Source organism: Thamnophis sirtalis, unplaced genomic scaffold (genome assembly GCF_051295495.1).
Source record: "Thamnophis sirtalis isolate CommonGarterSnake01/CBP01778 unplaced genomic scaffold, rThaSir2_p1.2 scaffold_8, whole genome shotgun sequence".
Classification (NCBI taxonomy): domain Eukaryota; kingdom Metazoa; phylum Chordata; class Lepidosauria; order Squamata; family Natricidae; genus Thamnophis; species Thamnophis sirtalis.
In genome coordinates, this window is record NW_028261388.1 from 73,886,942 (window position 1) to 73,901,208 (window position 14,267).

Genomic DNA, 14,267 nt, shown 5'->3' on the forward strand with positions numbered 1-14,267 from the left:
GCCTCTTGGCTCCATTTTCTCCCATTTTTATTTAAAATTTATACAAACCTATGAGGGAAGTTATCCATTAGCATGGGAGTGCAGTCTCATCATTATGTTGATACTCAATTGTGTAACACTGCTCTTAGCTGACCAAGTGTTTGTCAAGGTTTTGGCCCAATGCCTGGATGTCAGAGACGACTGAATGGAGAACAGGCTTCAGCTCAACTGTAGTAAAAGACCAAGTGGTTGGAGCCCCTAATTCTAATGGAGATATTTCCTTATTGGGGGAATCCTAAGTGGGGATTTATACCTCCCCACTTAAAATTGAATATAATTTGGGAGCTCTTTTAGCTCCCAAAAGCTCGTTTAGTTTTTGCTGGAGTGGATGACATCTGTGGCCCAGAGAGCTTTCATACAATGTTTGTGTTTTGTGTACCAATTGTACATTTCTGATTTGGCAAATTCTGTTTATGGTCAGTCATGCTTTATTGCTGCCAAATTAGTGCAATTCATTGAACATGGCACTACCCTTATAAACTATCCAGAAGCTACAATTATTCCACAATAAAGCTGCACAGGTACTTGTGTACACACCTCAGTACATCCTCTTACTGTATTTTTCAGACTATGAGATGCTCCGGATTATAAGACGCACCTAGCTTCTGGGGAGGACAACAAGAAAAAAAAATCTTCCTCTGCCTCTCAGCAATTTGCCTCCTTGCAGCAAACAGCAGTCAGCTTCAGCACAGCCTGATTTAGCACGAGCAGCTGATTGGCGGTTGGATCTGCCTCCCGGAATACCGCCTATCAGCTGTTCCAGGTTGCAGGGATGGCTGCCACCCATCACCATTTCTGCCCATCACCACCTCTGCACGCCACATTTTTGGCCTCTGTGCACTCCAAGTGCCCCGTTTTTGGTCCATTCCAGGTGGCGGGAATAGGCGGCAATCCCTGCTGCTTGGAATTGGCTGAAAATGAGGTACATGGAGGTGGAAAACAGGACACACAGAGGCTGAAAACGGGACATGCGGAGGTGGAAAACAGGACACGTGGAGGCTGAAAATAGAGCACATAGAGGCAGCAATAGATGGCGGTGATCCTTGCAGCCTGGAACAGCTGATAGGTGGCCTTCCAGGAGGCAGATCCAACTGCCAATCAGCTTCTTGTGCTAAATCAGGCTGTGCTGAAGGCCAAAGGGGGGGGGGGCCTTTGGCAACATATGCGGTATAAGATGCTCAGACATTTCCACCCATTTTTGGCTGTGTCTTATACACCGAAAAATACGGTAACTACTTCATGCTCTATCTCCCATTAGGCTCCTGAGTCCAATGAAAGTTACTGGTAATCACACATAAAGCCCTATGTAACAGGGGGACTAGGTTACTGCAGGACCACCTTTCTCAGATCACCTTCTATTGTCCCACATGTTCACAGGAAAGGCTCACTTCAGATTCCTTCATTGAAACAATGACATCTGATAGCACATAAGAGGTATGCCTTTTCCAGTACAGCACCTATCCTCCTCCTTCTTCCAGCATATATTTAGTCCCAATGTTGTTGGCTTTGAGAAAGATATTAAAAAATTGCTTTCCTTGCATATTGGGGACAGGATAATAGAAGATCCCACTTACAGCTGGAATTTTAATTGGGTCTCAATTTTTTTTCTTTCCCGAATTAAAACATTTTAAATTGATGTATGTCACACAGATTCTAAGCTGTGCTATCATATGAAATTATTAAATAACCAATAAATATGAATTTTTGTCGTTACACTTACAGACTTAGCATGTTGTTTATTTTTAATTTTTAATAATAGCAATAGTAATAGATGCCCTTCAATGCAATCTGAAATCATCTGGATCACCACTTGAATATGATCGGCATTGACAAAACACCATCAGTTAATTGCAAAGAGAGCGTTATCTGGAATAGCTTACATCTTGAATAATAGTTTTTGCACCATCAAACAATAACATCTGCATATCCCAGGTTCTTGGGAAAAACTCAAATGTCAAATCTAGTCTAATTATCTGGTTGACAGTGTGACCAATTATAATAACTTAAAACTTTTATGTCACCCAAAGTATAGTAAAACTTTGCTTTGGATCACATTCCTGTGAAGCAGTGGTGGGTTCCTGCCAGTTCTACCCTCTTCTACAGAAAAGGTTCCACAAATCTACTGTGCTGTTTAGAACAGATTCCAGATCCCTCCCCCGCCTGTCTGCACCATGCTTGCCCCGCCCACCACTCACTGATTGGCTGGCTCACCAATCGCCCCGCCTGTCTCTAAGAGTCCTATCTAAACCTTAAAGTCTTAAAGCTGTCAACTTTGAAAATCCCTGGGTTTTTTTTTCTAAAGGGTTAGGGGTGCAAGGGTCGTGTAACTTGACAGCTTTAAGACTTGCACACTTCAATGCCAGAGTTCCTGAGCCAAGATGACTGGAGGAGGAATTCTGGGAGTTGACGTCCATAAGTCTTAAAGCTGTCAAGTTTGAACACCCTTGGAGGTATTTTTTCTAAAGGGTTAGGGGAGCAAGGGTCTTGTAACTTGACAGCTTTAAGACTTGCATGCTTCAAATGCCAGAATTTCTGAGCCAACATTTTTGTTGCTAAGCAAGAACGTTGTTAAGTGAGTTTCACCACATTTTACAAGTTGGCCACGGCCACCCAGTCACATGACTGCCAAGCCACTCCCACAAAGCAGGCCACACCTACAGAAGAGGTTCTAAAAAAATTTGAAACCCACCACTGCTGTGAAGGTATTGTATATTTTACTTTTTACCCATACTGAACTTTCTAATACAAATTAGAATTTTCAAAAGCCTATTTGGCTAGTTAGGTATTCAAAGTGTCTCAGGAATTATACTTAAAATATATTTACGCTTTTAAGTACATTTAAAACTACATGTAAAACATGTATTCCTATGTTTCAAAAAAAGCAAGATATAACACCTCTTTTTTTTTTACTTAAAAAGCAACCACTAACTAACTATTTTAGGCATCATATTAAGTACAGGTAGTCAACTAGGATAAAAGTTGTGAGAACTCTCCCAATTGCCAAGTTCCAATGGCCATTTTCTTTCCCACAGTCACATGGCCACAGTTCATCAACCAGTTCGCATTTTCAGCATCTTAGTGTCACACAATTACAATTCATATTTTTGCCAAAAATCAAAGTTTGACATCCAATTTTTGCCCAAAATTCGGGGTAGAAAAAAATGGGTTCCCTTAACAACTGCCATAAAAAAAATGTCAAGTCACATGATACCCTAAAGTACAATCATCACAAGTTATGACAGTGACGGGCAAGACTCCATTACAGTTTTAAATCAAAGACTACCTGTATGCTTATAAAAATTTCAAATGTCTTCTGATAGTTAATGTATTAATGAGCCAAGGTGGCGCAGTGGTTAAATGCAGCACTGCAGGCTACTGCTAGATCAGCAGTTCAGCGGTTCAAATCTCATTGGCTCAGGGTTGACTCAGCCTTCCATCCTTCCAAGGTGGGTAAAATGAGGACCCAGATTGTTGGGGGCAATATGCTGACTCTCTGTAAACCGCTTAGAGAGGGCTGAAAGCCCTATGAAGCGGTATATAAGTCTACTGCTATATTAAGTAGGCTAGTTGTTAATGATTGAGACTAGCTGTATATAATGTGAATGTATGGTCACTTCGACTTCATGGTATTGGACCTGGTACTTGAGAGACCGCCTGCTGCCAATTACCTCCTCTAGACCGATTAGATCCCACAGATTAGGCCTCCTCCGAATTCCATCCGCCGGCCAGTGTCGACTGGCGACTACTCGGAGGAGAGCCTTCTCTGTGGCCGCTCCGACCCTCTGGAACGAACTCCCCGTGGAGATTCGAACCCTCACCACCCTCCAGACCGGAATTCCGCCCAGCCCTTAAAACCTGGCTATTCCGACAGGCCTGGGGCTAAAAAGCTTCTACCCCTTTCTCGAATGGTATGACTGTTGTGTGTTTTAAATTATGTATTGTTGCATGTTGTTTTAAATTTTTTGTCTGTATCCCCCTCCCTTAGTTGAGTTGTGAGCCGCCCTGAGTCCCCTTGGGGGGGGAAGGGCGGCATATAAATAAAATAAACTTAACTTAACTTAAACTTCATGGTTCTGCATTGTTTTAAATGTAAAAGTTATAAAAATTATAATAATTAGGTGGCGCAGTGGTTAAATGCAGCACTGCAGGCTACTGCTAGATCAGCAGTTCAGCGGTTCAAATCTCACCGGCTCAGGGTTGACTCAGCCTTCCATCCTTCTGAGGTGGGTAAAATGAGGACCCAGATTGTTGGGGGCAATATGCTGACTTTCTGTAAACCGCTTAGAGAGGGCTGAAAGCCCTATGAAGCGGTATATAAGTCTACTGCTATTATAATTTATAATTATAAAAAAATTATAAAAATATTTTTGAAAAAAAATTCATATGCTTTCTGAACAGAATCTTGAATTGAGAAGTATAGTGGACCGAGCCAACCGCTTCCTACTCAAATTATGGCTCCAAAAGTATTTCCCTAACTCTTATTAGTACTAAAATTTATCCACAGGACAAACAGCAACCTTTAAATACTATCTATAGAACAAACCCAGAGAGACAAACTAGCTTTCTCGCCATCACAACCCCATTATCCCCATGCAAACTGAATCTAGGATTTCGCTAAAAGAAAGTCCGTTCCCCTATTTCCCTTGACCAACATCCGACTCTGGTTCGCCTCAATTGGGAAAATCGGTTCCCCTATTTCCCTTGACCAACATCCGACTCTGGTTGGCCTCAATTGGGAAAATCGGGGTAGCGGTGCAGGGCAACCGAAAGGGCAAAACTGTGCGGGGGCTTCGATACTCACCCTTGTATACCTGAGCTGTATTGCCTATTTTTCCAAGGCGTGCCTAGAGCGAGGGCGCAGCCGGCCTGGGCTGGAGGAGAGCAGGGGTCGCTTTCGCCAGCTGGGCCGGTCCCTCTGTGGACGGTGCCGACACAGCCGCTGGAAAGCAGATAGTTCATCCCATACGTGCTGGCCTTGTTCTCTCGTTTCCTGCGCCCCGGGTGGTACTGGTGGTGGTGGTGGTGATGATGATGGTGGTAGTAAAGGGGATGGGGAGAGGACGGGGTGGTAACGGCCACGCCGGAGGCCCGCGGGGCCTGCCCTACTTCCTCCTCCTCCTCCTCCAGCTCTTCTTGGTTCCCTGAATTCACTTCAGCGGCGCCTGCCAAAATTTTGCCCGAGGCCGGAGGCGGCCCAAGTCCGGGCCGGACGCAGGAAAGCGACGAGGAAGACCCACCGCCGGGGCTGTCAGCACCAGACTCGGCCGAGGAGTAGGACGAAGAGAAGGAGGAGGAGAGGGACGCCGACGGGGCCTTCTGGAGGAGCAGCAGCCGCGGCGGCGGCGCTCGCCTTTCCGCGCTCTGCGCAGCAGGAAGAAAGCGCAGGGAAGCCGGCTTGGAAATCAGCTGAGGAGACGACGGAGCTCCGCCGGTAACAACGGAGGCCTCCGAGCGGGGCGGGGATGGAGGCGCCGCCAACGGCGAGCTAAACCGACAGAAGGAATAGCGGGGGGCGGCCGTCGGCGGGAAGGCAGGCGCAGACGGCGAGGACGCCGAAGAGCCGCCGCCGCCGCCGCCGCCGTTCCGGCCTTGCGAGGTCTCCCAGATCTGCATCCAGAGCGCATTGGCGGGGCCTTTCTGCTCGGGCTGGATCCAGGCAACTCGGGGATCCATCCATCCGGCCCTGCTTCGCAGCCGGTTCAGACGGCCCGTCAGACACGCGCCTGGAAGAGGAGGAGGAGGAGGGGGAGGGGCGGCAACGGCATCTGAGGGCGGGGCGTTTCGGCTGGAGAAAGGGGCGGGGCGACGCCAACGAACAGGACCCAGTGCAATAACCCCCTTAGCCCCCCCTTCTTAAAACCAACGTTGCGCCTGCGCAGTGGCAGTCTTTCCCCGAGGACAGCTCTCTTCAATCCTCCCTGATTAAAGATTAAAAGCGCTTCTAGGCGCGCTACGAGGACGCCCCGATTGCTGGGAAACGAAACTCTTGAGGATGCGATTTTTATTCCTTCCTTTTGGAGGCGGAGAGCATCTGTAAAGTAACATTTACAGCGTTCGGTGGTCAAAACGCCTGGCTTTTTTTGTATATATATATACAAAAAAAGCCAGGCGTTTTGACCACCGAACGCTGTAAATGTTACTTACATATATATATATATATATATATATATATATATATATATATATATATATATATATATATATATATATATATATATATATATATATATATATATATATATATATATATATATATATATATATACACACACACATACATACATACATATGTGTGTGTTTTTATTTGTGCTGATAAATAAATAAAGGGAGACTAGTATAGATCTATTTCAAGCTATTTATACTAGTCTCCCTTTATTTATTTATCAGCACAAATAAAAACACAAATATAACAAAAGGCAACAGTAAAAATATTGGGTTTCTGTCGTGATGGACTCTTGTGACGAGCCGATTGACAGATGTTGGAAGCAGTTAGCTTCCTCCCATAATTGGGGCTTACCAGGGGTTGTGACACACATATGTATGTATGTATGTATGTATGTATGTATGTATATATATGTATATATATGTGTGTGTGTGTGTGTGTATATATATATATATATATATATATATATATATATATATATATATATATATATATATATATTTGCCAGAATGGTCTGAAAGTATTAGAAAAGAATGCAATCGCAGGTTCTTTAAAAACATATTTTTCTTTGATAATGGAAAGTTAGGTAAACTTTGAAAGTGCTCAAGATGTCTCAATCAATGTTCCCTCTAATTTTTTTCAGTGTGAGCAGAAAAGTATAGTGTTTGAGCGGCACATTTTCATGCCTGAGCACCTGAATTTTTTTCACAGATGTCACCTAAGACAACAAGGAATTCAGTATTATTTGAAACTCAAAAGTTATGTTTATTCAAGATACCCGCTTAATTAAAAGTGGTACATAATATCAGTATCACTTAACAACGCTCCTGCTTAGCAACCAAAATGTTGGCTCAGAAACTCTGGCATTTGAAGCACGCAAGTCTTAAAGCTGTCAAGTTACAAGGCCCTCGCACCCCTAACCCTTTAGAAAAAAAAAAAACCAGGGGTGTTCAAGCTTGACAGCTTTAAGACTTGTGGACTTCAACTCCCAGAATTCCTCCTCCAATCATGTTGGCTCAGGAACTCTGGCATTGAAGTGTGCAAGTCTTAAAGCTATCAAGTTACAAGACCCTTGCACCCCTAACCCTTTAGGGGGGAAAAAAACCAGGAGTCTTCAAACCTGACAGCTTTAAGACTTGTGGACTTCAACTCCCAGAATTCCTCCTCCAGTCATGTTGCGATGACGTCATCTGCATGGATCTGCTCCACTTCGCTTTATTCGGGGGGGGGCTGCTGCTGAAGATGCCGACGAGCCCCCGCTGCCACCAGAATAACTGCTGCTGCCTCTCAATATACTGTAACAAAAAAGCAAAAGGCAGCTTATTGCATTCCTTTTTTTCAATCTGACGGGCCTTAGATGGGCTGAAATACGAGATCTCAAATTCCTATCCAGATTCTAATCCTTCTGGAAGACCGTATTTGGGGAAGGCGAAGTTGCTGAAATGGTTACCTACAGACTCTGGGAGCCCAATTCCAGTGGCCCCTTTAAATTGCACACAGCTGTTTGATCGAGAAATGGCCTATTTTGCCTACAAGGTTGCCCTGCCTTTTTCTGCCCTTATGTTAGATTTTTCAGAATACAAGATGCCAGATAGGAAGATTTTGAATTAGACCAGGGTTAGGCAACCTTTTAATACCTACCACCCACTTTTGTATCTCTGTTACAGAGGTGGGTTCCTACCAGTTCGCACCTATTCGGTAGAATCGGTTCGTCCAATCTACCGAACTGGTTAGAAGAGGTTCCACCAGTGGACCCGGAAAGCAGGCCACACCTACAGAAGAGCTTCCAAAAGTTTTTGAAACCCGCCACTTGTCCTTGGATATGATTATTCTACACTATTATGCTCCTATTTATAAAACTCAGTGCCTCTGTGAAAGGTAAGGATGACTACTGCGTTTGTGGTGCAATCAGAACATTGCGTGTGTTGAAGTTGTTTTAACGCAAACCAAAGATGCCTTTTAAAAAACAAGTTTACATCATATTCTTATGCATGCCAGTGCTGTGTGTGAGGTAATTTAAGGTGGTTCTGACAAGTGTCGTCGGCACCTTCATATCTGGTCACATGGGCGGCAAGCCACTCCCATCCGGTCACATGGGCAGCAAGCCACTCCCACAAAGGAGGCCACACCCATAGAGTAGGTTCGAACAATTTTTGAAACCCACCACTGCTCTGTTAGTAGTAAAATTTTCTAACCGCCCACCAGTTCCACAGTAGTAGTGATTTATAAAGTAGGGAAGTAACTTTACTTTATAAAATTTATAAAGCAGAGTTACAGCAAACCCCTACCACCCAGCATGAAAGCTGGAACGCCGACTAGTAGGGACCAGGTTGACTACCACTGAATTAGACAATGAACTTCTTGCCTTCTGCTAACCTGTTAGCGATATTATTATAAAGGGTGTTAACACTGAATATAAAGCATCCATTTCCCTCAAAAGATGAGAAGACAAAGAATAGAGCTGGAAGGGACCTTGGAAGTCTTCTTAGTCCAAGTAGAAGACCCTGTACTATTTCAGACAAGTGACTGCCTTAAAAACCTCTAGTGATGAACCAAAGACTTTGGCAACTGGCCTTTGCCTGCTGAAAAAAGCATTTTTGGGACAGCATGACCTGGGTGAATGAGAATCTCTGTAGACCTCCAGTGATGGGGCGCCCTCAAGTTCTGAAGGCAACTTCTGTTCCGTGGCACGACAAAACCGCGGTCCACTAAAGCGTGCCCGATTAAAGTGCGTCGCTGACGTCATCAGCAGCGCGACAACAACGACCGTGGAGAAAAAAGGGTGCTTTAAAAAGCGCTTTTAAAGCAAGCCGATTCACGTAAAGGTAAGGGTTAGGGTTAGGTTAAGGTTAGGGTTAGGTTTAGGGTTACGTTAAGCGTTAGGGTTAGGTTTAGGGTTAGGTTAAGGGTTAGCGTTAGGTTTAGTGTTAGGTTAAGGGTTAGGTTTAGGGTTAGGTTTAGGGTTAGGTTAAGGGTTAGGTTTGGGGGGGTTAGGTTTAGGTTTACGCGTTAATTTTAGCTTTACCGCTCACAGCGTGCTTTTTTCGTCACGCTGTGATGACGTCAGGTACGCGGTTTCGTCGAGCGCGCTTTAGTCGACCGCGGTTTTGTGGTGGAACCCTTCTGTTCCACTGATTAATTGTCCTCACTGTTAGGGAATGTCTCCTTAATTCCAGCTTGCTTCTCTCTTTGATTAGCTTCCCTCTGTTGTTTCAGACATGTATCATACATGTAGACAAAAAAGTGAATGGTATATTCATTTATTTGTGAAATATGTATAACTTGTTCCAATCCAAATGGACTTTGATTAGGATAAAACATAGCAAAGAGATAAAAAAAAATATATTTATAAAACTCAAGTCCAGGTAATTTTTAAAAAATCATCAATGAAACTCTAGCACATTATGTGCACCATTCAGTTAATCTACTCAAAGGGCCAAGTGGCTACTGGAACAATTATACTTTGGCTTGTTTTCAAAGCACCACTGGAGTAGGGGCCATCTATACCTCTTGGCAGAGAGAATTCATAAAATGAGGACCAATTGCCAAGCCTAACCCCCATGTATCTTGCAAGGAGAGGAAACCTGCAACAGACCAAACAGGAATATTCAATTTTGTTAAGGCACTACGAGATGTATCCTGAAGTTGTAAACGACTATTAAAGGATTTAAAGGTAATTATTAATTTTCTGAATTCTGGCAATGGATGCAGTTATTCTAAAATAGGTGTTATTTTAGCCAAATGGATGCGTCTTTATCAGAAGCTTAGTCAAACTTTTTGTGTCAGTTGTAGTTTCAGGTAATTTCTAAAGTCACCCTATTTAGCTTATGTTGCAGAATTGATTAATTGTTGATCAAAGCATGTGTTATTGTAACTGGAACAACGCGGTCCAGGTAGGGCAACAACTGGTGCATCAGTTACGCTGTGTAAGGCTTAGCCATCACTTCTACTTGCTGTTTAAACAGGATCAGAGGAGAACCCTGGGACACAAAGCAACTCCTTTTGGAAGTGTATAATCCTATTCAGAGCAACTATCAAACCCAATGTTAGTAGATTACTCTTGTATCAATGGATGACTGTTGTGGCTTAGTAGGAGCCTTTGGAGCTGCTATCAGACTCTGACACAGAAACCTCCTGTGAGTGGTTTCAGGATGCTCACAGGAGAGGATAACAAGCAGCTGTGGCTCGTTAAGGATCTCTTCCTGCGGATAAAAGACTGATGGTGCCACGCCCTAGTTGCAGAAGTCAACGTTTTGTTCCATTCCGTTCCTGTCCTAGTCAAGTCTCTGCTTGTTTGCACTCATCGAGAAGAAGCACTTGGATAAGTGATTTGATTTATATAAATCTGTTTTGCTGTAGTTTACTTTTGCCAGAGAATTTATCTGTGTTTATTTTGGGCTTGCAGCCAGCAAGAGCCGGGACTGATAAAAACATTCCTTTGCAAGCTTTGTTTGGCTTTAGTTTCTGAACGAATAAGGTGGAGGTCAGAACAGATGACAAACAACTCCATCTTTATACAATTTAGCCTGAGCTTTTATTTATCCCATCCAGATCTTCACAGCCTATTGGTACTTTTCATTTTGAAAGGATAGCTACTAATTCTGATTAAATTATTTTTTAAAAATTGTCCTATTTCACAACTTGGGAAAATTGATGGCGATAATACTTCAATAGATTTCCATAATGTCAAATTAAATGTGAGTTGGAATTACACGGGAATGAGAGAAGCAAGAAAAAAAAAAACAAGAACAGGAAGTTTTCTGACGTTAGCAAGGTCAATTCTAGTATGCTTGGTAAGTTATGTACCTGCAAATGATTTGTGAAATGATGTATGTCCTGTTATTATTAGTTTTGTGACAGGATTCACAATCCAGTCTGTAGATGAGATGCTTAATTGTTTTTAATTTTCCAAATTTTAGAAATAATCACTCAACAGGATTAGCTTTATTTTTTTCTATTCATTAAAGAGTGGAATACAATCATTTCTTTCTTTTTTTAAACTTTGCATTGTTAAATGCTTCCCAGTTTGATTTTATCTGTAATTATGCAAACATTTAAAAGGGTTAGCTATGCTCATTTGAAAACTAACATTTTGGTTTGAGGTTAAGCCAGTATGCTAAATTTTACCACACAGTCACTTAGTCCTTTACGCACAAGTGTCCAACCACTAAACAGCCCTCGACAAAGCAGAATAAAAAGGGCATCCTTTAGGACTGATCATTCTGTACAACTATGAACGTCCTGAGTTGTGGCCTACTCTATTTTTGTCTGTATCATTGGACAGATTCCAGCAAAGTTTAGACCTTAATTGCTCCAAAACTGATCAGTTCATGAAAACATCTGTCCTCCATTCCAGATCAGGCTTACTATGCCAGTCAAGTGGTTAATATATATTTGTACAATTAGTTGTTTGCCAAAAATTTTTTGAAAAAGATTTGAAAAACAAGGAAAGTATATTTGGCTATACAACTATCCCAAACAAAGAAGGAAAATACAATCTACTAGTTTTTTCCCTCACCCAAATTCCCAGTTTACTACAATTGCAATCCTGTTATAATTTCAGGTAGTCCCCGATGTAACGACCACAATTGAGCCCAAAATTTCAGTTGTTAAGTGAGACATTTTAAGTGAGTTTTTTTGCCCCATTTGACGACTTTTCTTGCCACAGTTGTTAAGTGAATCTGGCTTCCCCGTTGACTTTGCTTGTTGGAAGGTTGCAAAAGGGGATCGTGTGGCCCCAGGACACTGCAACCGTCATAAATATGAACCAGTTGCCAACCGTCTGAATTTTGGTCATGTCACCATGGGGATGCTGCAATGGTTGTAAGTGTGAAAAACAGTCATAAGTCATGTTTTTCAGTGCCATTGTAACTTTGAACAGTCACTAAATAAACTGTTATAAGTCGAGAACTACCTGTACAGAGGGGAGAATGGACAGCAGACTTTGACCTTTGCCTCATTTAAACTCTGAAAGGGTTTCAAAGAGAAAGGAGGGTGTGTGTGTGTGTGTGTGTGTGTGTGTGTGATGGGAGAAGAATTTAGATTTCTTGGGGAGCATTGTATCTTGGAAAGGATAAGGGAAGGGAAGGGAAGGAAGGAAAGGGGAAGGAAAGAAATTACAATGTGCTTTAAAACTGTTCCTATTATATCTGACTCCAGATACTGCCTTCTAAGAAAATAAAAATATTTTTAAATCACTGGGCCTTTGAATGATGCTATAGATGTGTGGTTTTCTAGGAAAATCCGGTTTCTTTTAACTTCAGGAAGTGGAAATGGAAAAGCCAGTTTACACACATATGAAGGACTACATCATGTTAATGGTATGCAAATATTCAGGGGAAGAGGGGCAATGAAGCCCTTAAGAGCTGCTGTATATTATTCATGCAGGAAAGCTGTTAATATAACCAGGTCAGAATGTGGGCTGGGAATGTTTTTTTTTAAATTAATTAGAGAAAGAAAATGTTTAATGAAGATATAGCAAAAAAAAAAGAGCAATCCTCGTGCTGCTTCCTCTGTCTTAATAGCTTGGGACAATGTCCCAAGTCAATAAAAAATAAATATTTTCATAAGAACATGGTATTATGTATCACAAATACCCCGCCACCTCTCTGTTTCACCTTTTCTATTTAAGAAAAAAGAAAATAGTGTTTGGTATGGCAAGTCAACAACCTCCTCCCTAAATCTGCCTTCACAAGAAAAATAAATTGTCAACCAGCTATATAAAAAGATGATGACTTATTAAACGTGTATGCCATCCAATTGTCAGAGTTCCAAATATCATGCAGGATTAAATCAGAGTCCAAGGCAGAGGCATCCTTAAAGTTCCAATTTAATAAAACAGACATGTTGGCATCATGCTATGAAATCCCAATTCTAAAACTTCCTGGGATCAATGTTCCCTCTAATTTTTTTTCAGTGTGAGCAGAAAAGTATAGTGTTTGAGCGGCACATTTTCATGCCTGAGCACCTGAATTTTTTTCACAGATGTCACCTAAGACAACAACGAAATCAGTGTTATTTGAAACTCAAAGTTATGTTTATTCAAGGTACCCGCTTAATTAAAAGTGCTATATAATATCAGTATCACTTAACAACGGTCCTGCTTAGCAACCAAAATGTTGGCTCAGAAACTCTGGCATTGAAGCACGCAAGTCTTAAAGCTGTCAAGTTACAAGACCTTTGCACCTCTAACCCTTTAGGAAAAAAAACCCCAGGGGTCTTCAAACCTGACAGCTTTAAGCCTTGCTGACTTCAACTCCCAGAATTCCTCCTCCAGTCATGTTGCAGCAACGTCATCTGCGTGGATCTGCTCCATCTTCGGTTTTTTTCACAGGAGGTAGGGCTGCTGCTGAAGATGCCAACGAGCCCCCACCGCCACTAGAATATGCATTTGTTTAGCATGACATAGAATAGTCTTTCAACCAGAAGTATGGAATAAAAGAGAGACTGATAAATATTAAAAAAAATAAAACCAAAAAGCAGCTATTTATTTGAGTTCTAGATAAACATTTAGTTCAGATTTAATAGTGTTTCAGAGATGTGGCTATCAGCTATTTGTGTATGTATGTTATTATTATGGAAGGTTAGATGAGATTTCACCAACATTATTCACCCCTGATTAATGCATTCATTCTAATAATCGAGTCTGACTCTGAATTACAAATCTATGTCTGAAGAATCTGGGTTAAGTTTTGGATTGGAAATTTGGGGAACATGAAAGTTTATGCATATTTTTTGTAATTTTTTCATTGGGTCTTAATAATGATTTTATTCATTTGGGATTTTTTTCACAGGCTTAACACAGCTCTAATTTTGTCATTAGGAGCAATGTAACATTGGCCACTAATGTATTGTATACAGGTTGCCTTAGAAGGCAATACCTTTTGTATAGTAGGAACTTAAGATAGGCAGACTTCATACAGATAATTGAGAAATATTGTTCTTTTTAAAAAGCAGTGTTAATTGCTGCACCTTTCTCATATTAAGTATATTAGCTCAAGTTCATGTTAGGAAAAACTTTCAGTCTTAAAGGTTTGGTGAGGAGAAATCCAAAAATTCTTTTAAA

The 14,267-nt window shown here is 41.8% G+C and overlaps 1 protein-coding gene and 1 long non-coding RNA gene across 3 annotated transcripts in view; one reads left to right on the plus strand and one right to left on the minus strand.

The window, feature by feature from the left end:
* Positions 1-5,777, minus strand: part of TENT4A (terminal nucleotidyltransferase 4A) — a 37,178-nt gene extending 31,401 nt beyond the window's left edge. For both annotated transcript variants that reach the window (XM_014070959.2, XM_014070958.2), the window contains exon 1: positions 4,841-5,777. In XM_014070959.2, the coding sequence (XP_013926434.2) occupies positions 4,841-5,712 (872 nt within the window). In that variant the 5' untranslated portion in view covers positions 5,713-5,777. The remainder of the gene's footprint in view (positions 1-4,840) is intronic.
* Positions 1-14,267, plus strand: part of LOC148044493 (uncharacterized) — a 1,189,713-nt gene that overhangs the window by 465,581 nt on the left and 709,865 nt on the right. The window lies entirely within an intron of this gene.